The 24,341-nt window shown below is 44.7% G+C and overlaps 1 protein-coding gene across 2 annotated transcripts; it reads left to right on the top strand.

Moving 5' to 3' along the window:
* The first annotated feature begins 274 nt into the window (after positions 1–274).
* On the top strand, positions 275–20,505 carry uhrf1 (ubiquitin-like with PHD and ring finger domains 1). 2 transcript variants are annotated; one of them, XM_063012599.1, is made up of 17 exons: positions 275–360; positions 2,352–2,514; positions 7,235–7,498; positions 7,595–7,746; positions 11,249–11,464; positions 11,571–11,686; positions 12,372–12,558; positions 13,582–13,705; positions 14,040–14,147; positions 14,753–14,857; positions 16,933–17,039; positions 17,391–17,553; positions 17,653–17,790; positions 17,877–17,994; positions 18,095–18,255; positions 18,459–18,557; positions 19,398–20,505. In XM_063012599.1, exons 2-17 carry the CDS (start codon positions 2,362–2,364, stop codon positions 19,542–19,544), a joined length of 2,358 nt encoding a protein of 785 aa, XP_062868669.1. In that variant the 5' UTR covers positions 275–360; positions 2,352–2,361; the 3' UTR covers positions 19,545–20,505. The 2 variants fall into 2 exon arrangements, with proteins under 2 accessions (XP_062868669.1, XP_062868668.1); XM_063012598.1 differs by lacking the exon at positions 18,095–18,255 and having other exon boundaries at positions 284–360.
* The last annotated feature ends 3,836 nt before the right edge of the window (positions 20,506–24,341 follow it).

Raw genomic sequence — 24,341 nt, forward strand, 5'->3', positions numbered from 1 at the left:
CGGTGGGGTGTGGCCCTAACGGCACCGATTTCCATAATCTCGCGATGGTATTGTATCGCCAGGCACGTGCTGCCACGAGACCTCGATTTCGCGCGCTGCAAGTGAAGCTCCGGTCAGAGACATGATTGATTTGCGTTTTGACCAATCAGCGCGTAGGTTTGAGCTCCCGCGGACCAATAGAAATACGCCGTACGTTGGGTAGGAGGGCAAACCTTTGGAGGTTGTTGAAGGGAGTTTATTGATGCCGTTGGTGCTTTCATGAGGAGCTGTTGTTCTGAGTTTTACCGTTTACATTTTACGGCTGTTTATTAAGTTATTAAATAAGTTTTTTTGCTTGTTTGTGAGTGGTCGTGAAGACAGGTAATTATAAACTTTTTATTTGTATTTAAATGCAGGATTTATGAATGAGATTCACTCTGCAACTTGTTTTGTTCTGTGAAATGTTGTTTTGTTGTGTTAAAAGTTTTAAATAAAACTTTAAAGTCGTCTTTAAATTGAAGGTGACTTATTTACAGATTACTTCTGGAAATGAGTTCTGTGAGAAACGCTTTCACTTCTGTTATTTAGTTAAATCGAATGTGGCGGTGTTCCAAATATAGTGTTAGTCACTACGTAGTGTATATAGCCACACGTATTCGCATAATGTAGTATTTTAGCACTAAGCACACTATTATGAATATGTTTGCCGTTTGAGACACAGCCCGAAATTTACATTGCGTTTCACGTTTACACGTTTTTCGTTTAATTATTTTACTAGGATCTAAACTTTTAAACCTCCCAATACACATTTTAACCTACATTTAATTGCGTTTAATTCTTTCTTTCTACTTAAACTTGTGCGAAGATGAGCTGTGGCTTGTTATTGAATGAAATCCTCAATGGCTGTGTTCCAAATCTGGCTCTGCACCCTGCCTAGTGTACATCATACATACTTAATGTTTTACCCTAGTTTTAGAAACTCTAAAAATATTTTTAGGTCTGATTCTTTATGTTGCATCTTTCCAGGCTTTGCAAATGTCACTCCTGCAGCCCTGGGTAGCTTGTAGGACCACTGAGCTTTTTTTTTTCCCCCACAAGCAATTGTTTATTAAAAGGCAATTCAATATTAAAAGAACAAAATATTCTGCATCGACTCCTTTTGTTCCATGCAAGGGGGCGTTTATCCGCTGTACACACGTTAGTCTGTAGGTGGCGTCACGTCATTTCCGCCCTTACAACTGAGTATTGTGCAGAGAAAATGTACCACAGGGATGATTTACTCCCTGTCAGGTCAGATTCAATAAGCCCAAGATTGCACAGGATCTTGCTGTTTAAAACGTCCAGCAGTTGTTTCATTGACAGGATTTGAACCTTCAACCATCATCAATCATCATGGCTCACATTCCTCTGCTGTTCTTTGTACACTGGAGTGGAATCGTCATGCCCTGACGGTGCCCAAGGGTAGAAGGAAGCAGACTTGAAATAAAATGCGTTCGCGCGTAAAGCTGTTCTCTGGCGGCTCCCGGCTCTGGCACCAGTAGGAAACGTTCTCTTAGCTTGTGGGTGTGGTATTAAAAGAGGGAGGGGGGGGGGGGGATCAAAGGAGGTGCTGAATTTCGGATCTGTTGTGAAATTGCCGCTCGAGTTCACTACGCAGCTTGCAGGGTGGCGTTTTTATTGTGCGCAGACTATTTACGCCAGACACCACGAGTGTCTTGCTTTGGTCGGGTGCTATAAAAAAAAAACAGTGAAGAAGATTAATTCGTCTCGTCACATGATGCCGCCACCCCGCCCCTGACTGAGGAGGGCCGAGGCTGCGGTGCGCCCCCTTCCGGCGTGCGTGGATCTGCCGATCGCTTCGTTTCCCCTGCTAAGGGCGGAGTCTCGCAGGCCGAAGTGTTGCATGCGGACAGCCGCTCGCTGCCATTCATGATCAGCCGCCGCCCCCCCCCGTTCAGCAGAGGTCGTGAACGCCCAGTGACGAGGAACCCGGTATCGGGCGTCGTCCCTCTGTGTAGGGTCCTGGCCAGCTGATAGCGGAGCTGAAATTCAAGCTCGAGATCTCAGCACTGGTGGGCTAGTGTGTTTTACTGCTGCGCCGCTCGACGTCGATTCTTGAATACGAAAATGTATACAATAGAACAGCGATTTCTGCCATGGATGTCAAAAATATGACAACATAGCGTAATAAAACAGACAAATGAATGCAAACATTTGCTCAAATGAACCATAGCCATTGATATTATAGTGCAGGTTTGTGGTGTCTTATAGACTTTGATTCCTGCAGACGTTCTGCTATGACGTGAGAATAGAATGACGTGAAGTGTATATACGTTATTTGACGTATGATTTTTGCAACCTTTCTTTTGTAGTGCTGCTACGATGTGGATCCAGGTGCGCACCATGGACGGCAAGGAGACCCACAGGATCGACTCGCTGTCCAAACTCACCAAGGTGGACGATCTGAGGACCAAAATCATGGAGCTGTTCAACGTGGAGCCAGACAGACAGAGGCTCTTCTACAGAGGGAAGCAGGTGGGTGAAAATGGGATTGCTTACGTCATACGACTGATAAGATCACACTAACTTCTGTGGCCATAATATAACTTATTTGAATGTATAGAAGGTAAATACAATCTAATTAGATCTGTGCGAATATGTCGCTCAGGTAACGTCGTTTCAAACCTCAGCTCTGCCTGCCGGCTGAGGCTGAGCGGCCACACGAACGACGATCGGCCTGTTGTTCAGATATGGGCGGGACTAAGCCGGATGGGGTCTCTCTCTCGTGACTGGTGCAATCACGACCTCTGCTGGCTGATCGATGGCGCCTGCACAGAGATGAGAAAAGAGCGCTCTCAGGGTGTGTCTCTCCGTACACGACGCTGAGCTGCACCGCACTCGTCAAAGCGTAGGCGATAGGATGCATACGGCTGCTGCACACGTGTCGGAGGGGGCGTGGGTTAGCTTCGTTCTCCTCGATCAGAGCGGGGATCGGCATTGGTGGAGAGGAAGCGTGATGCGATCGGGCGATTGGACGCATAAAGAAAAAGAACAGTGAATATGATCTGAATCTGCATCAGTGTGGAATAAGCGTCAGATCCAGGGTTACAGCTCCACATGTATCTGTGTTTATCTGGATTCTCCTCCCTGTTTCACTTTTAAACTTGTGTTACAGCTCCAGCTTCTGAGAAATGGTGAGAATCAGAATCAGCTTCTCCCAGAGTCTAAAACGCTTCTGGTTGAAAATAAAGCTTAACGTGGTTTAATGTAGTAAAAGAAGGAGACAGGAGCACTAAACTTCTCTTCATTATTACTGCTCATAAGTTCCTCCACTAATGAAGTTCCTCAGTCAGTGTTTTACTGCAATAAGTCACGTTAAGCTTCGTTCGTACGGCCCGAGTCGCTTTTGAAGCGTCGTGTCAAACAGTTCGTCTCATTGGCGGAGCTTTGAAAAGGCCAGCTGGCAAACTCGGTCAAGGTTCAGTCGGATGAGTGTGAATGCACCCTTACATGTAATAAAAACTAGGATATACAATCTAAACATGCCCATTTTAAATGAGTTACCTGGACACGTGGATCAATCCAGTCGTTCCTCGATCGTCGTCGCAGTTCCCCGGCAGTTGTGTTTGACTCATTTGACGTCTCGTTCTTAAGCAGTAGAACACTCGAGGTCGTGTGTTATCGCGAATAACATCACGGCTGTGATTCGGTCGCAGTAGATCATCAGAGCCGTGATGTTATTCGCAATGACACACGACCTCGAGTGTTCTATTGCTTAAATACAACCGTTTTTACAAAATAAAGAAAATAAATCAAAGAAGCCCTGAATTTCATATTAAATATGCTTTAATATTGACGATACCTTCCGCCAAAAAGTAGTTCCACAACGAATATAAAGTTTAACACTACAAAGCAGACGTCCCAAGTTGCAAAAACTCATTTCAGGTAGGTAAGAACAAGAAGAAGAAGAAAGCAAGAACCTCCGAAGGGAAAAAAAGAAATAAAAAACCTCTCGCACACACCAAAGGATTATGGGTGATAACAGAACTTCTTACAAACACATTAATGTTCCCTACATAGTGCACTAGACTGTGTATCAGATCACGGTTATATGTTCCCTACATAGTGCACTAGATTGTGTATCAGATCATGGATATATGTTCCCTACATAGTGCACTAGACTGTGTATCAGATCATGGATATATGTTCCCTACATAGTGCACTAGATTGTGTATCAGATCATGGATATATGTTCCCTACATAGTGCACTAGACTGTGTATCAGATCATGGATATATGTTCCCTACATAGTGCACTAGATTGTGTATCAGATCACGGATATATGTTCCCTACATAGTGCACTAGATTGTGTATCAGATCACGGATATATGTTCCCTACATAGTGCACTAGATTGTGTATCAGATCACGGATATATGTTCCCTACATAGTGCACTAGATTGTGTATCAGATCACGGATATATGTTCCCTACATAGTGCACGAGATTGTGTATCAGATCACGGATATATGTTCCCTACATAGTGCAGTAGATTGTGTATCAGATCACGGATATATGTTCCCTACATAGTGCACTAGATTGTGTATCAGATCACGGATATATGTTCCCTACATAGTGCACTAGATTGTGTATCAGATCACGGATATATGTTCCCTACATAGTGCACTAGATTGTGTATCAGATCACGGATATATGTTCCCTACATAGTGCACTAGATTGTGTATCAGATCATGGATATATGTTCCCTACATAGTGCACTAGATTGTGTATCAGATCACGGATATATGTTCCCTACATAGTGCACTAGATTGTGTATCAGATCATGGATATATGTTCCCTACATAGTGCACTAGATTGTGTATCAGATCACGGATATATGTTCCCTACATAGTGCACTAGATTGTGTATCAGATCACGGATATATGTTCCCTACATAGTGCACGAGATTGTGTATCAGATCACGGATATATGTTCCCTACATAGTGCACTAGATTGTGTATCAGATCACGGATATATGTTCCCTACATAGTGCACTAGATTGTGTATCAGATCACGGATATATGTTCCCTACATAGTGCACTAGATTGTGTATCAGATCACGGATATATGTTCCCTACATAGTGCACTAGATTGTGTATCAGATCACGGATATATGTTCCCTACATAGTGCACTAGATTGTGTATCAGATCATGGATATATGTTCCCTACATAGTGCACTAGATTGTGTATCAGATCACGGATATATGTTCCCTACATAGTGCACTAGATTGTGTATCAGATCATGGATATATGTTCCCTACATAGTGCACTAGATTGTGTATCAGATCACGGATATATGTTCCCTACATAGTGCACTAGATTGTGTATCAGATCACGGATATATGTTCCCTACATAGTGCACGAGATTGTGTATCAGATCACGGATATATGTTCCCTACATAGTGCACTAGATTGTGTATCAGATCACGGATATATGTTCCCTACATAGTGCACTAGATTGTGTATCAGATCACGGATATATGTTCCCTACATAGTGCACTAGATTGTGTATCAGATCACGGATATATGTTCCCTACATAGTGCACGAGATTGTGTATCAGATCACGGATATATGTTCCCTACATAGTGCAGTAGATTGTGTATCAGATCACGGATATATGTTCCCTACATAGTGCACTAGATTGTGTATCAGATCACGGATATATGTTCCCTACATAGTGCACTAGATTGTGTATCAGATCACGGATATATGTTCCCTACATAGTGCACTAGATTGTGTATCAGATCACGGATATATGTTCCCTACATAGTGCACTAGATTGTGTATCAGATCATGGATATATGTTCCCTACATAGTGCACTAGATTGTGTATCAGATCACGGATATATGTTCCCTACATAGTGCACTAGATTGTGTATCAGATCACGGATATATGTTCCCTACATAGTGCACTAGATTGTGTATCAGATCATGGATATATGTTCCCTACATAGTGCACTAGATTGTGTATCAGATCACGGATATATGTTCCCTACATAGTGCACTAGATTGTGTATCAGATCACGGATATATGTTCCCTACATAGTGCACTAGATTGTGTATCAGATCACGGATATATGTTCCCTACATAGTGCACTAGATTGTGTATCAGATCACGGATATATGTTCCCTACATAGTGCACGAGATTGTGTATCAGATCACGGATATATGTTCCCTACATAGTGCACTAGATTGTGTATCAGATCACGGATATATGTTCCCTACATAGTGCACTAGATTGTGTATCAGATCATGGATATATGTTCCCTACATAGTGCACTAGATTGTGTATCAGATCACGGATATATGTTCCCTACATAGTGCACTAGATTGTGTATCAGATCATGGATATATGTTCCCTACATAGTGCACTAGATTGTGTATCAGATCACGGATATATGTTCCCTACATAGTGCACTAGATTGTGTATCAGATCACGGATATATGTTCCCTACATAGTGCACTAGATTGTGTATCAGATCACGGATATATGTTCCCTACATAGTGCACTAGATTGTGTATCAGATCACGGATATATGTTCCCTACATAGTGCACGAGATTGTGTATCAGATCACGGATATATGTTCCCTACATAGTGCACTAGATTGTGTATCAGATCACGGTTATATGTTCCCTACATAGTGCAGTAGATTGTGTATCAGATCACGGATATATGTTCCCTACATAGTGCACTAGATTGTGTATCAGATCATGGATATATGTTCCCTACATAGTGCACTAGATTGTGTATCAGATCACGGATATATGTTCCCTACATAGTGCAGTAGATTGTGTATCAGATCACGGATATATGTTCCCTACATAGTGCACTAGACTGTGTATCAGATCACGGATATATGTTCCCTACATAGTGCACTAGACTGTGTATCAGATCATGGATATATGTTCCCTACATAGTGCACTAGATAGTGAATTAAACAATTGGTTATGTTCCCTACACGGTGCACTGGATTGTGTATCAAATAACGGATTTAAAACGCGACCGGGATAAAAAGTCGGTGTCGCCTGCGTGCGCGTTTGTGTGCATGAAGCTCGTCGTTAATGGCAACGCGTCAGCGGAGTAATACAGTTGTGGTGTGAAAAGTCAGTGCTGTTATCACCAATATCATCACGGTTAGAACGCTTCTCAACCAATCAGATTGTAAGGTCGGAACTACCCGTTGTATAATTGCAGATGGAGGACGGCCACACTCTCTTCGACTACAGCGTGGGGCTGAACGACATAGTCCAGCTCCTGGTCCGACAGGCCCCTCCTACTCCCGCCGCCGGCGCTCTGCCCAAAGACAAGGAGGGCGAGCTGTCTGACTCCGACTCCGGCTGCGGTTCCGGACAGAGCGAGTCGGATAAGAACTCCACTCACGGAGAGTGCGAGCCCCAGAGCGCCGGCGCGGCGGCGCCGCAGACCGACCTCGTCGACCCGGGATTCGGGTCCTATAAGGTAGGACGGCTGTACCCGAGCGTGCTGGAGTTATTTATAAGAGGTCTGATTGTACGCGTGTCTGATGTTGCCGGTGCGTTTTCTGTTGCTTTATAGATAAACGAGTACGTCGATGCCCGAGACTTGAACATGGGCGCTTGGTTCGAGGCTCAGATCGTCAACATCACCAAGACCCCCAAGAGCACCGAGGAGGGAAGCATGGAGACGGATGCAGAGGAGGAGATTCGCTACCATATTAAATACGAAGAGTACGTGTTTTGGTACTGGGTGTTTAACGGTAGCAGGTCGTTACTCGGGTCAGATCTCTGGACCTGAAGCTTTAAGTTCAAGCTGGACTTCAGAGCTCAGTTGTAACCGTGCACGTTTAGCACTTTTCCACCAAAAGAACTCTGGTTCTTGAACCGGTTCTGTTCGGGTTTCTCCGAACCTTTGTTTTTTATAGAGAACCGACCCGCGTTTTTACCAGTTTTTTTTACCAGTCGTAACATGATGGTGGAGCGTGTCGATTAACTGTGGGGATTTGTGCTGCTGTTACAGATGTTGGTTTTTTATGTAAAAAGCATGGCTCAGCTGTTGGTAAGAAGAAGACGTGACGTGTTCGTCTCAGTTGTTGTTTTCTTTAGTTCATTGACGTTCACCGCGACTCTCGGCACTAATATCCGATTTGCTCATCACTAAAGTTCCCGATACGAACAAACATCTGTGTGAAATAACCATCAAACCCAGTCTAACAGCTCCACATGTATCTGTGTTTAACTGGATTTACTTCACGTGTGCTGGTTCTGCAGCTCCAGGTTCTGAATCCACGAAAAGCTTCAACTAAATAAAGCGCAACGTGTCTGAATGTACTAACAGTACGACATAGAAACTACACTTCTCTCTGTTATTACTGGTTATAAGTGCTCTGTACTGGCTATAAGCGCTCTGTACTGGTTATGGGAGCCCTGTACTGGCTATAAGCGCTCTGTACTGGCTATAAGCGCTCTGTACTGGCTATAAGAGCCCTGTACTGGTTATGGGAGCTCTGTACTGGTTATAGGAGCGCTCTACTTGTTATAAGCACTCTGTACTGGTTATAAGCGCTCTGTACTGGTTATGGGAGCCCTGTACTGGCTATAAGCGCTCTGTACTGGCTATAAGAGCCCTGTACTGGTTATGGGAGCCCTGTACTGGTTATAAGCGCTCTGTACTGGCTATAAGCGCTCTGTACTGGCTATAAGCGCTCTGTACTGGTTATAAGAGCCCTGTACTGGTTATGGGAGCTCCGTACTGATTAAGTGCTCTGTACTGGTTATAGGAGCGCTCTACTTGTTATAAGCACTCTGTACTGGTTATAGGAGCTCTGTACTGGTTATAGGAGCGCTGTACTGATTATAAGTGCTCTGTACTGGTTATAGGAGCTCTGTACTGGTTATAAGGGCTCTGTACTGATTATAAGCGCTCTGTACTGGTTATAGGAGCTCTGTACTGGCTATAAGCGCTCTGTACTGGCTATAGGAGCTCTGTACTGGTTATAAGCGCTCTGTACTGGCTATAGGAGCTCTGTACTGGCTATAGGAGCTCTGTACTGGCTATAGGAGCTCTGTACTGGCTATAGGAGCTCTGTACTGGCTATAAGAGCTCTGAACCGGCTATAAGCGCTCTGTACCGGTTATAAGCGCTCTGTACCGGTTATAAGCGCTCTGTACCGGCTATAGGAGCTCTGTACTGGCTATAGGAGCTCTGTACCGGTTATAAGCGCTCTGAACTGGCTATAAGTGCTCTGAACCGGTTATAAGCGCTCTGTACCGGCTATAGGAGCTCTGTACTGGCTATAAGCGCTCTGAACTGGCTATAAGCGCTCTGTACCGGTTATAAGCGCTCTGTACCGGTTATAAGCGCTCTGTACCGGCTATAGGAGCTCTGTACTGGCTATAGGAGCTCTGTACCGGTTATAAGCGCTCTGAACTGGCTATAAGCGCTCTGAACTGGCTATAAGCGCTCTGTACTGGTTATGGGAGCTCTGTACTGATTATAAGTGCTCTGTACCGGTTATGAGCGCTCTACTTGTTATAAGCGCTCTGTACTGGTTATTAGGGGTGGGCGATATGGCCCTAAAATAACATCACGATATTTCAGGTTATTTTTGCAATAACGATATTTTTGGCGATATAACAAAACTGAAAAATATTTTATTCATTTTGAGAAAACACTATTGCAAAAAAAAAAAATGTTCAGGTTTTATTTAGAATTAATATAAGTTAACACTTCGTAGTAAAATGTAAGAAGTATGTAAGAATTAGGCACACTTTTCTGTATTTTGTCTTTCCAGTAAAAATAATGTAACATAATGTAATGGCGGAGTGAGACAATTTCCATAGGGGTGGCCAGACTGAGACTATTGCTCACACAGGGGTGGCACAGAAACTGATACCTGTTTTTATGTGGTCACTCACTCATTTATCTATACAGGCAGTAAAGTGCCATGTAGAATTACATCACGAAGAAAATTTACTTTACTTTTAATAACCTTCTTTAACGCTGGAGCTTTTTAAAAGGGAATATTTTCTTTTAAATAGAAGTGTTATTTAACAGCTATTAAATCGTTTCCCAACGAAATCCGCCCAATTTGGCGGATAACCGCCCAATCTGGCAACACTGGAACGCGCGCCACAACTACGTACTAAGTAAAGTAGTAATAGTACTAAGTAGCACTACGTCTGTGTTGGTGGTTGACCTTAATGTTGAGAGTATTCCTGAACTGTCTGGTGGAGGTGCGCTGTTGAATTGCGTCCCTGTGTGAACCTGCGTGCAGAAATACTTCCGCAAAAAAAGTTGCCGGCAAAGCGGTGGTTGGGGTTTGGGTTGCCAAAGATTAATTTATGGTGGACTCGGAGTTTTTGGAACGAGCTCCTCCACCGCAGAGCCGCTTTCCGCCATCCTCGTTGCTGTGCACAAATGACCCACGTAACGAACGTACGCCGTTTGCGTAGCTGTGTCACGTCATTACGTAAACGACGCAGAATATCGCTATTATTACGATATGGGATTTTTTGTATCGTTTTAAAAATTATACCGGTATTATCGTGAACGATGCGATATAGCACACCCCTACTGGTTATGGGAGCTCTGTTCTGGTTGTAAGTGCTCTGTACTTCCCAAATTCATCAGCCATTGTTTTAGTGCAACAAGTCACATTACGCTTTATTTTTCACGTTACGTGTTAATACTGTCCCGGTCGCTTTTACCACGTCATTTCACCACAGTTCATCGAATATCAGCGGCAAAATGTAATCAGGTGAACTTTAAAAGATGAACGTGCAGCGCAAACGTGGTTTAGCAGCTTCTCATGTAAAAGCACCCAAACCACTACACTGTGACACGCCCACAGATGACGTCACGGTTCGCGCCAAAAAAAACCCCAGTATTCTGTGGTGCTGGATTAGAACGCTAGTTCGCTATCTGGAATTTGTTTTTCTTTTTTCTTTTGTGAAAACACGGAACAGAGCCGGGTCCGCTTCGGTGGAAAAGGGGTAATTGTGGTTTTTAAACCGAAAGAAATCAAGCGACGCATATTGCCAAATTCGTTTAAGGCTATTGACGCACAAAACGAGAATAAAACACCGACTCCTGCCGTGAATGTTTTAAATATGACATGGTGTTATACAAACAAACAAACCTTTAAGCCTATTTGGTAGACGTGATCAGAGCAAATCGTTACCGATAACACGCGCTCTATTTACATCCTTTATTTCCTCCTCCTGCTTGCAGTTACCCAGAGAACGGCGTGGTGCGGCTGCTCGGGAAGGACGTGCGTCCACGCGCCCGCACCGTCTACCAGTGGCACCAGCTGGAGGAGGGCATGGTGGTCATGGTGAACTTCAACACCGATGAGCCTAAGGAGCGCGGCTACTGGTACGACGCCCAGATCCAGAGGAAGAGGGAGACGCGCACCCAGCGAGAGGTCTTCGGCAAGATACTGCTCGGGTAGGTGGATCGGAGTCGTACCTTTAGGCGTTCACGCCCCTGTCGTACGCGCGCCGGGGATAGAGACGTTAAACGACTGAAGCAGCTGAGTGTAACTGTGTGGCAGGGATGCTGGCGACTCTCTGAACGACTGCCGGATCTTGTTCGTGAGCGAGATCTACAAGATCGAGGAGCCCGGGAGCTCGGAGGGACCTGCTGCTGCTTCCGACAGTCCTCTGAAGAGTGAGGCGTTAATTTATTCATAAATGTATTAAAACCTATAATCAACAGGCTTCAGATGCAGAAAACTTGGCTGGAATTTCCTGGACTGGGCACCAATCCATTGCAAGGCTTGGCACTGCCGAGATTTAAACCCAGATCCCAGCGGTGGTGGGCTGGCACAACAGACCGCTTCTCCCTCTCTTGCAAACGGAATCGTTATAAGCCTGTTTAAAATAAATATAGTTTGTTTGCTGGCTGACAAGCTGGTAAAGATGCCAGTAAGACAGAATGGAAATCCACTTCATGGCCAAAAGTATGTGGACGTGGCTTTGAATGATGAGTCGTTTCAGCCACGCTTGTGTGCCAACGTATAAAATCATCAGATTATAAATGACGGGACTGTGCTCGTGTACTCGAATCGGCACTCCTCATAGCGGGAAGGTCCTGGGTTTGATTCCCAGGTGGGGCGGTCCGGATCCTTACTGTGTGGAGATTGCATGTTCTCCCCGTGTCTGCATGGGTTTCAGTAGTTCTGGTTCTGGTTCAACCAGGAATACCCTAAACAGGTGACCAATCCACCCGATCGAGTACCATGCAAGACTTAAGGTGCTGATTGCAAGCCAGGCCTTTCACGTCCAGCGACGTGCCCGACCTGACGAACGCCAAGTGTTTATACCCGATGTAACCGTCCTGTGTGCACACGCAGGGTCGAACGGGCCGGAGTGCAAGCACTGCAAGGACGACCCCAAGAAGACCTGCCGCTGGTGTAACTGCCGTGCGTGTGGCATAAAGCAGGACCCGGACAAGCAGCTCCTGTGTGACGAGTGCGACATGGCGTTCCACACCTACTGCCTCGACCCACCGCTCACCACCATTCCAGAGGACGAGGACTGGTGAGGAGCCTTACGACTAGTACTGACCCACACTGCATTACAGACGATATTTGTTAACCCCCAGCTCGCTACAGAACAGACGATCCGTGCTGGTCACGTAGCCCAATCCACTCGGATTCGTTGCCCTTACGCTACACACCGGCTCGCTTATTTCTGACGTGCATTTTTGGACACGGTTTTATTAAATTGCCACTTCTCGCGTGTGTCTTCGTGGCAAAACGTAGTTTGGGAGACCAGACAGACTCGTCTGCGAGTCTTCCCGATGGAAGGTGGTGTAGTGTGCGACCCCCCCCCTCTATCGCCGATCAGTCGTGCAGTGTGAACTTTTTTCCATTTTCGAGCCATTTTTTTTTAAAGTATAATTTATAAACGAACCACTTCTGCAGTTAATAACAAAAGAAACATTTTAAATGCCCTCGTTCACCCAAGCACCCGAATACTCTGTGCTAAACATGAATCTGATGCCGCTTTTCACAAGTTAATACTTTATAATGTAGGGATGTAACGATACACTCTACCCACAATGCGATGCACAATACGATTTTTTTTAAACAGAATGAAATTGAAGACAAATTATTTCCTTTTATTATTTCTCTTTAAAAAATAAAATAAAATACTGTTTGTGCTTAACTTCTATTTATCTAAAAAAAACCTGATGACATTTTAAAACAAATCCCACATTAAATAAATAAATGAATAATTCAAATAAAGTCTCCACATGAATACATTTGGCTGGAAAATTCCGAACCTGGCAACCCTGTAGTAACGCAACCAGGCGAGGTGAATAGCGCCAGCGCCCTCTGCTGTTTAAAGTGAATATTCATCATACATGCGAACCGATTTGAATCGTTACACATGTGAATCGATTTTTAACTGTCTTGTGGTGCATCGTTACATCCCTACTATAATGGAAATATGTCGTTACTGGTGGTGGCATAACAAACTTTTAGAATATTAATAACTGTGTTGAATTTATATTTAAAGTTTACAGCTCAGATGAAGTCCTAATATTTTGTTTTGCAGGTACTGCCCGGAGTGCAGAAATGACTCGAGCGAGGTCGTCCGGGCTGGCGAGAAACTTAAAGAGAGCAAAAAGAAGGCCAAAATGGCGTCGGCCAGTTCGTCCAGCCAGAGAGACTGGGGCAAGGTGCGAGATATGAACTTTACTGTTCTGTATGGTTTTATTTAATGACCATAAATAGGAATGCACTTGTTGGGTCGGAGCACAGCTTGAACCTGGATCGTGGTGCAGTGGGTAGCGCTGTCACCTCACAGCAAGAAGGGCCAGGGTCCTTTCTGTGTGAAGTTTGCATGTTCTCCCTCTGTCTGTGTGGGTTTCCTTCCAAAGACATGGAGCCAAGCCTATTGGAGCTAATAATATCCTGGTGACCCTGACCAGGATAAAGTGGTGGTGAAACAGATAATGAAACCATGAATGAGGGGATGTTTTGAATGTGTCGCTCTGCTCCGTGTGTGTTTAGGGTATGGCGTGTGTGGGGCGCACCAAGCAGTGCACCATCGTTCCCTCCAACCATTACGGGCCTGTACCAGGTGTGTCTGTGGGTACGCTCTGGAAGTTTAGAGTGCAGGTGAGTTGGTATTGCTTTCTACGAGGTTTAATTTACCTTCCAAATAGATCAAAATAAAAGCAGTGACTATTGACGGTCCACTTTGAATCTACTTCCGCATGACGCGCAGCAGAACTGCTGGCTGATAAACACTCGACATTATGCCGAGGTTCTAGTGAAATACACCAGCGCCGAGATCCTTGGCTCTCCGTATGGGTTGCTGTGCGCCCCCTAGAGGTCACAATTGGCAAAGACCGGACTAAAAAAGGGGGCGGTTAAACTATGGGCGAATAAGGAGGGGTCGGTGGGCTGTGCATGCGTCGGAGGGAGCGCGTGTTAGGTAAATATACCCCCCTTGGATGCGATTTGGGGTCTCCAGCAGTGGAAGTCAAATTGCCTGCGCTACATTGGGGAGAAAATGCATAAATAAAACAGTTGTGTTTTAAAGAACGGCACTTCTGTCTGTTATATAAACAAGTTCTGATAAGCGTGGCGCCTTGACAGTTTTTACAGCTTGACGCTATGCTTAAAGTACAATCGCACCGACCTTTTCAAAGCGGCACCGTCTGGCTCTAAAGGAAACTGGCACAGCCTCGGGTTATTAACGTAAGCGCTTCTCTTGACAGGTGAGCGAATCGGGAGTTCACAGGCCTCATGTGGCCGGCATCCATGGAAGAAGCAACGACGGCGCCTATTCTCTAGTGCTGGCCGGGGGCTACGAAGATGACGTGGTACGTTGCCGTCCACAGCAGTAATGAATCCGTCGTAGTTATTTACTATTTATTAGTTAGTTAACAGAATGGAGCAAGCTGTATGGACTAGGTGCCGCATCGGACACAGCCAACTGACTCATTCACACCTATTGAGAGGGGGACCCCCACCAACATGTGAAACATGCCATACCATCTTAACAATAAAGCACATCATTATCGAATGTCACAAGTACGGCACAATAAGAAATCAGTTAGGAATCCCGAATAATCTGATAGAAATTTTGAACTCTAAATACTATAAAAAAAAGTAATAAAATTTCTTGCAATAACTGAACTAATCACAAAAGTGTGAAAACATTAAAAATCTAACGAAGCACCTCTCAGCTACAATTATTAATTACGTGAAGACATGATGTTAAACCCCTTAATCAACAAATCACAAAAAAAAAAAAAGTGAACTTACATATGAAGATAAATAAAACTAAGATGAAACTAAGACTTGGAAAATAAATACATAAATAAAACTGCAATGATCCTGCCATGAATGTGACCAACGTGTTAACACGGCGTTAAACCATAAAATAAACAAACAAACAAACTAGTTAATTACCATCACAGCTTGCTTTTTCGACGATTGATGCACCTTTATAAGTGTAAGCAGGTGTCGAATTTCATTAGTGCACCAGGTTTCTCAGGTCTGCTCTAATTGGTGCAAGATCTTCAGCTCTGTCCCTTATTTAAATATAAAACCTGAGCTGTAACCGATAAACCATTGTTCACTAGCCGCTTGGGTGGCGCAGCGGTAAAAACAGGCGCTGCAACCAGAGCTGGATTTCGAAAGTGCGTCGTTTCGAATCCAGCTCTGCCTTCAGCCGGTCGAAGGCTGGGCGGCTATATGAACAACGATTGGCCTGTTGTTCAGGTGGGGGTGGGATTGGAGACCGGAGGGGGTGGGTCTCTCTCTCTGTCAGAATGCGATTACGATCTCTGCCGGCTGATTAAGAGGCGCCTACACAAGAGATGAGGGAGGGTGCCCTTAGGGTGTGTCTCTCCGCATGCAACGCTAGGTGGCGCCAAACTCATCAATGTGTGGGTGGCAAAGATGCATCCGGATGCTGCCAGTGTTTCGGAGGGGATGTTGGTTAGCTTCGATCTCCTCTGTCAGGGCAGGGTTCGGCGTAGACAGAGAGGAAGCACGATGCAAATTGGACAATTGGATGCGCTAAAGGGGGAGAAAAAGGGGGAAAAAAAAGAAACATTCCAGTGAAGAACGTTTCCAGATTGGTTTATAAGAGTTATAATCGAGCTCAGATGTTTTATTTACATGTTCTAATAAGATGTAATTACCGGTTTTTTATTTACAGGGTGAAAAAAACCTAGACCTGAATCCAGCCGGTTATAGAAAAATGAGATTACAATCAGTTACTCTGGTATTAATTGTGCATACTCGGTTATAAAAGTAGACAGACAGGAAGAACGTCTTTCAATGTTATATTTACAAGATAACACACACATCTTACAAGATCTAACAATGTTCTAAATACTTACAGCAACGACGATCTGTAGCAATTCCTAAGACGACCAAAATTTAGTCCTCTGGTTTCTCTCAAGGTTTCTTCCTGTAATTTTAAGGGAGTTTTTCATTGCCACCGTTGCCCTCGACTTGCCTAACAGGGATTTTTGGTCTGTCAGTTCTGGTGCTACACTAATAAATTTGACTTAACTCAAGTTAGAGTAAGAAATTGATCTGAAAGAGTGCATCTAAAGAACAACACTTGGACAAGGACTTTAAACTAAAATATGAGAATGTTCTACCTTTCCTGCCGTGAATATAACCGCTGTGAAGCACAGGGTAAAACATAAATAAATTCAAATTTGGAAAGCACTTTCGGTAGCTGAGTAATAAGACTCGTGTGGAATCGTCAGCGATTGAATCACATGCGGTGAATCTAATGGTGATAAATGTGTGAAAGCTGCATGTGTGAACGGCACGGACCTCATGTCTAGTGTGAAAGGGGCTCAAGGCGGCCGTGACGTTTAGATGAAAACTTGTTTTATTCATTTAGTAAGTTTTAAAATCGTTTTATCTTTAGGATGATGGAAACGAGTTCACCTACACCGGCTCTGGTGGTCGAGATCTCTCCGGTAACAAGCGAACAGCCGAACAGTCCTGCGACCAGAAACTCACCAACATGAACAGGTCAGTAACCACGAACCACCCCTAAAGATCAAAGTACTGTAGAGGTGTGTGTGTGTGTGTGTGTGTGAGACCCAACAGTGACGTGATAGCAAGCGTAGTTCTGATTTTTTTTCCCTTTTATATATTTTTATGGGATATATTATATATGCTCCACCCAAGTATTTAGTCTTAAAGTAAGCGCAATCAAATGGTTGAGCAGACCATTAAAGGCTTAAAGTAAGCCAAATATTTAGGTGTTGTGGTTCAGCAAAAGAACTACGGTGCATATTTGCCTATAGAAACGAACCAACGTGGCTCGTTTGATGTTCTGGCGTAACTTCTGCTCTCTTTACAACGTGGGTTGAATCGCAGGGCTCTGGCTTTGAACTGTAACGCGCCAGTGAACGACAAGAACGGAGCCGAGGCGAAGGACTGGAAGGCCGGGAAACACGTGCGGGTGGTGCGCAGCTCCAAGGGCCGCAAGCACAGCAAATTCAGCCCTGAAGATGGGAACAGATACGACGGCATTTACAAGGTGGGCGTCGCTGCATGTATAGAATCGGTAGTAGAACCTATGTGACACCTTCATCGTGCACAATGCTCAAGGTGTTTTATTCCTTCCACTTTTAACAAGGTGGTGAAGTACTGGCCAGAGAAGGGCAAGTCTGGGTTCCTGGTTTGGCGGTACCTGCTGAAGAGAAACGATGACGAACCAGCACCGTGGACCAAAGACGGCAAAGAGCGCATTAAGAAACTCGGACTCACCATGCAGGTCAGAGCGTTTGTTCTGCGTTCATCGGTCCGTGGGTCCTAATGTGTAATGTTTTGCGCGTCGCTCACGTTAAGTGTTCTCTGTAGTATCCTGAAGGTTACCTGGAATCTTTAGCCGCTAAAGAGAAGGAAAAAGAAAACAAAAATGAAGAGGAGGTGGTCGAAACGCCAACCAAGGGCAAGAGAAAGAGGAAGTCTCAGACGGGTAAGTGTTCCACACCGGTACACGTTTCATCTCTCGGGGCTGTTTGTGTTCTGAGAAATGAGAATGAATTCACTTTTTTTATTTGCTGGGCCTAATTCAGTTGAAGACGAGGACGAGAAGCGCTCGCCAGTCAAGAACACGCCCAAAAAGGTCAAAGTGGAGGCCTTCAAGCTGACCAAGGAGCAGAAAGCCTTGATCAAAGAAGACCAGCTCAACAAGAAGCTCTGGGATGAAGCCATGGAGTCTCTAAGACTCGGACCGGTACGTACGGTCGACGGTTCATGTAATGCAGGATAAGTAAGCACGCCATCGCTTCCACCCAGGTAGCAGAACCAGTCCCGCTCCCAATCCTGGTCACATGCGAGCTTTTCCAGTATACACAAGCGGTCCAGGTTTGCTTCATGGCTACGGCCTTGGTGTAGAGGCCGACGTCCGTTCACTAACCGTCTCTTTTATTTCTGCAGAAATTCCTGAGCAAGGTGGAGGAGCTTTTCTTGTGCATCTGCTGCCAAGAGGTTGTTTACCAGCCCGTCACCACGGAGTGCCAGCACAATGTCTGCAGGGTGAGCAGACCCCACACACAATTTCGTCCATTCAGGCAACACGATGCATCGTACCCTCTCTGCTCTTCGTTCTGATCCCACTGTGGCTTACAAGATGTCACACAAAGCCTCCACAAGAGGGCGTTTACGTACGAGTTTATGCCCGTTAATGATATGAATGTATTTTAAGGGTCACGACCCACATAGTCACATGGAGCTTGGTGTTGCTGGGAACCCAATACTAACAGGTGATGGGAATCGGGGCCCCAGATCGGAGGGGTCGTGTGCTGATCTGGTGACTACTGGGCTGCTGAAAAATGAAGCTCTGACGTTCCGGTCATTCTTGAACTCTGTTTAATGGCCAGTGGTAGCTCGGTGGTTAAGGTAGTACACTAGCAATCAAAAGGTTGCCGGTTCAAGCCCCACCACTGCCAAGTAGCCGCTCTTGGGCCCCTGAGCAAGGCCCTTAACCTTGAATCGCTTGGATTGATGAATGCAGTAAATGTTTTTGTTAAGCAAGGCTTATAACTGGGGACAGTGGTAGCCTATCGAGTAGAGCTTGGGGTTTTCAGTTGGAAGGTTGTAGGTTTGAATCTCAGCTCTGCCTTGCAGCCACAGTTGAGCCCTTGAAAAGGAACTCGGGCGGTGCTTTGACGAGCAGCGGGGACGACGCGGTGGGTAGCACTGTCGCCTCCCAGTAGGAAGCTCCTGGGTTTGATTCCCAGGTATAGCGGTCCGGGTCCTTTGTGTGTGGTTCGCATGTTCTCCCACAGTCCAAAGACATGCAGTGAGGGTGAACCGGAGATACAAAACTGTCCACGACCGTTTGAGATTGACGTAATGCGTATCTCCCTTCTACAGGAGTGTCTCCAGCGTTCCTTCAAGGCGGAGGTGCACACCTGCCCGGCCTGCCGTCACGATCTGGTCAAGGGCTACCCCATGACGGTGAACAAAGCGCTCCAAGACATCCTGACCCAGCTCTTCCCCGGGTACAGCAGCGGCCGATGATGCCCGCCGACCAGAAGCGGGACGCTCCCATGAACTACTGCGAGAGCGGAACCGCGTGACGAGACTGAATTCATCAACAGAATCTGCTCCACTGTTTAACATTTAACGAGTCGCGTCCTAATCTGGGTGTGGCGTCGTTTACACCCGCGTCTGTCCATGCTCATCGGGTAGGTACTCCACGCCCCACCCGTTTTTAAAATAGGCTTTTAGAGATGTTTTTAGGCGTAGGAGCGTCCGGTTGGATCTTAATTACTTACTCCGCACCAGCACAAACCTTCAGCTACGCACAACTGCACTATTTTTCTCTCAGCAAAACGCTTCCTTTCTATTTCTGACCCGGGATAAGTGGACATATTTTGATAGCAGGTATGTAGGCATGCACTGGCATCGATGATCCTAAACATTCTAACACGATCGGATTTCAGTACGGTCTCAGTACGTCGACCCTATCTAGTGCTTTACTTGTGATTAACTGAACCTAATCGGCTGTTTTATATATGATCAGTTATTATATATAAAATCGCATCGTTACCCTTTTTGTATTTGCTTTGCTTTCTAACTACTGTATGTACTGTAGTTTTTTGTTTTTTTTAATCTATTTTGGCTTTTACTGCTTTGGTTTTTCTCTCCGTTATGCAATTCGGTCTCCCCCCGGTCCTCTGCGGAGGCTTCGGAGGGGGCCGCTCAGTTTACTTTGTTGGAACACCACACCACTGTGCACTTACTATTCAGGCAATATTTAATGTAACGACCAGGTCCATAGCTTGGTTATTTGTACCACGGTTTTTGCTAAATAAACGCCTAAGGCTGCAGATTGTTATACCTCAATTATTTCAAACATTGCATCAATTTAAAATGTATATTCAGAAATTGTATATTTTTAGCACTTGTATTTAGCTGTTTTATGTAGCTGTAGACGCCAGTTTTTCTTGCACTGCTGTAAGTGCGATATTTTTCAATAAACATTCCTTTTATATGAAACGTTTATGCCTCCGTGATTTCGCCTCCTTTTATTGTCGTGCGATTCTGTTTACACATTTAATATCGAGCCTCTGCTTGGGGGGAAAGTGAAGAAAAGGGACCGAAGGTGGCAGATGAGATGGTGGTAAATGTAATTTAAGAAGATTGGACGGCATGGTGGGTAGCGCTGCTGCATCACAGCAGGAAAGGCATGGGTTTGATTCCCCAGCTGGGGAGGGGGAAGGGGGGTGTCCTTTCTGTGTGGAGTTTGCACGTTCTCTCTGTCCAGGATATTCCGCTGACGCACCAGCACAGAGTTTCAGAACTCCCGGGTTCGAGGCTCGGTGTTGCCACCGGTCGGCTGGGTGCCATCTGGCGGGCATAATCGGCAGTGCCTGCAGCAGATACTAATCGGCCACCGTATCTGCAGGGTGGGACCGGGACTATATGTGGGTGGGTTGGGTCTTCATACGCTGTGTAAGGATCCCGATTGGCAGAAGAGACGCCCGTGCAGGAAGCGCGGATGAGAAGAATTGGGCTGTGCACGTGTAACGAAGGCGTGGGCAGCGGCGTGCTCTCCTTGGATGCAAATCTGGAGTCTGTCAGCAGCGGAAGACAAATTGGATGTTGCTTGTGTATCTGGCCTGTTATGGACTGGTGATCTGTCTGAGGTTTTTCCTGCCTTTTGCTCAATTAATTGGACCCACTGTGACCCTGACCAGGAAACATGTGGGGTAAAACAAACTGACACTAAATGAATAAGCAGATTTTTGTTTTTTACCTTTACAGTGTAATACATCAGACACTCCTCGCACAGTAACGAGTGCTAATGATAAAAGCCTGTACCTCAGGACCATGGTACTGTATGGTGCTCACTCTTCCACCTACACCAGTACATGGCTCTTAGATTTGAAATGCCGTCAGAGAAAACGTTTAGATGCATGACTGGACCTTCGGGACCATTGTTCTACCTCCGAGGGCCCTACAAGCGGACACGTTTATCTTATTTAAAGTGGATTTTGGTGTCATGTTTATCAAAGTTAATCATGATTAAATTATTTCACAATTTTAATTATAGCTGCAGCTCTTGATGGGTGCAGACATTACATTTGTGGATGCTTAAAACAGGAAATAAGGCAAAACTACCTTAAGATTTTGTGTTGAATCGTATAAGAACAGCTGTTCTGCTTTTTGTTGCCTTGGTTAAAAGTTGATGCACATAAATGAAGCTGTTGCTGAAGCTTCACCCAACTTTCCTTCCTGCAATTCCTGCAAAATATTCAACCCGCTGCAGATAATAAGGACTTAAACTCTATAAACCTTTCTGCATAGCTGCACTTTGCTTTAAATGACATCTTTATCAGTGGACTGATGCAGCAATACTGTTTATACTGCCACGTCACACTTATTCAACCCCTGCTTAATATTGCTGATCTTAAAACCCACTGCTAATCTGTAGAACCTAAAGTTGGGTTACAACAGGATTAAACCATTGGGACTCCTCGTGTCTTAAGAACTTTAATGGAAAGTAACCCAGAGTAAGGGAATGTTTACTGAGTCGCTCTGGATGAGAGCATCTGCTAAATGCTGTAAATGTGTGATATAAACACCAGCCAGATATTTAAATGTTCGCAACATGGTGAAAACTGAGAAGGACTGTAATAAAAGCCGGGAAGGGACATTTTTTTTCATTGCACCAATCATAGATCTTCTGGTTTCGAGATCAGATGGCAGGAGGAACAAACCCATCAGGGTTGAGTGTGTGGGTGCATCTCAAATCGACTGCTCATCCCTACGTAGTGCACTAGCTGGGGTTCAGCCATTTTCTAATAAACACCATAATGCGCAATTAGGTTTTTTCACTAAGACTATAATATGAAGTACACTGATGAGCCAAAACATTAGGACCACCTGCCTATAACTATCTTAAGAAGTCACGTGGCAACTGGTACCAGGGCATTACCAGCCAGTCCTAAAATAATTTGTTGAAATATTTATTAATTGGCACCATCAGCCAGTATTTATTGTGTAGTGTTTTTGTATATGGGCAAGATTTGAATGTGCATAATTAAAATACTAATTATTTATTTCATAGAACCTAAATGTTTGCATTTTTCATTCCCACTCATGTAACTCAATGTTTACATATTGTTGCTTTAAACCAAACGTACCACTTTATTCTGCCTACTAGCGTCAACTGAGAAAAAGCCTATAAAGAAATGTATCACTGTTTAGTTTATTTTCATCAACCGCTTTATCCTGGTCAGGGTCGTCAGTCCATTGCAGGGCTTCGCCCACCGCCATCCTCCAGACATACCTAATCATATCTGTGTGGATGCCTGTCGGGTCGATAGCACCACTTACATTCGAACCCAGGTCTTAGTGGTATCTTTGTTATCTCCCGTCTCTGTGCAGGAGCCATCGAACAGCCAGCAGAGGTCGTTATTGCAGCATTTATGAGGAATCCCTTACCCAGCAATCCTTACCTGATGGACAAGCCAATCGCTGTCTGTATAGGCGCTGGTAGCAGAGCTGAGATTTGAGATGTCAGAGAGTTTTTTAATGTACTGTTGTGATGTTTTTTTTTTTTCCTTTTGAGCTGCAGTAACCAGGTATTGCAGCTTTTGACCAAATTCAACACTTAATTTCACCCAAAAAGGTCAATCAAGTAGTGACCTTACTACCATATAAACTGAATAATAAAATAAATGTCCACTATAGTCTATATAGCCAAAAGTATACAATCATTAACTATTTTATGAGCTACTCCTACCATACAGGTAAACGCTGTGTGTGTGCAGTTACTGACTGTAGCCCATCTATTACTACATACACTTTGCCACCACACTGTACCCCATTTAGCAAACAAACAGGACCATCGTTGGACCCCCAGTGACCAGATTATGTGTGGGTGCCAGACCATTCTCAGCACTGCAATGACGAGTTAGCGTCGGACATGTTGAATTTATTATGATCAGGAGCGGGACTAAACGTCAGATTGTACACACACATGCACACACGCCACTACTGACATTATATTCAATTACTGACAGTTTGCAATGATTTATCATTTGCATTAAAGTGCATATTATTCTGGTACGAGTGAATCAGGTGCAGCAGTGTTGTTGGGATTGTTAAATACAGTTTAATTTACTGGTTCTGGAGCACTATTGCACTATAGTATTGACCCTAAAGAGTTTAAAAAGCCCAACAACACTGCTGCACCTGGTACACACATTACTACACACATTATGTAGGTTAGTGTTATTGCAGAATGGTCCACCACCCAAAGGTGATAAATCTGCTATGTGGGGAAAAATGAACCTAGCAACAGGGACGCTGTAGCCTAGTGGTTAAGGTACTGGACTAGTAATCAGAAGGTTGCTGGTTCTAGCCCCACCACTGCCAGGTTGCTGCTGTTGGGCCCTTAACCCTCAAATGCTTAGACTGCTTTGGATAAAAGCGTCTCCTAAATGCTAAAAATGTAAATGTAGCAACAGGGGGGCTCCAGTCAGTAATTGTATACCGACAAAACTAATCTGTATAAGAGGTGTAGCTTGTCAAATACAAAATGAATGTGTGTTAATGATATGTGTACCTGATAAAGTGCTCGGTGAGTGATTATTAAACATAATTTTAACGGTTTGTTTAATTTGTTGTTCTCTTCAGTGAGAAGTCTCAGAGATCTCGTCGATTTGAGACTCGCTCCTGGAGTGTACGTGTGTTCCGTGACCATAACTAACAGACGCCAAAACGCGCTCTGATTGGCTGGTCATATGGTCAGTCATGAGTTTCGCCCAATCGTTAGTCAGACTTCGGGAATCACGCCTTCGCTCC

This window comes from Trichomycterus rosablanca, chromosome 17 (genome assembly GCF_030014385.1).
Source record: "Trichomycterus rosablanca isolate fTriRos1 chromosome 17, fTriRos1.hap1, whole genome shotgun sequence".
Lineage (NCBI taxonomy): Eukaryota > Metazoa > Chordata > Actinopteri > Siluriformes > Trichomycteridae > Trichomycterus > Trichomycterus rosablanca.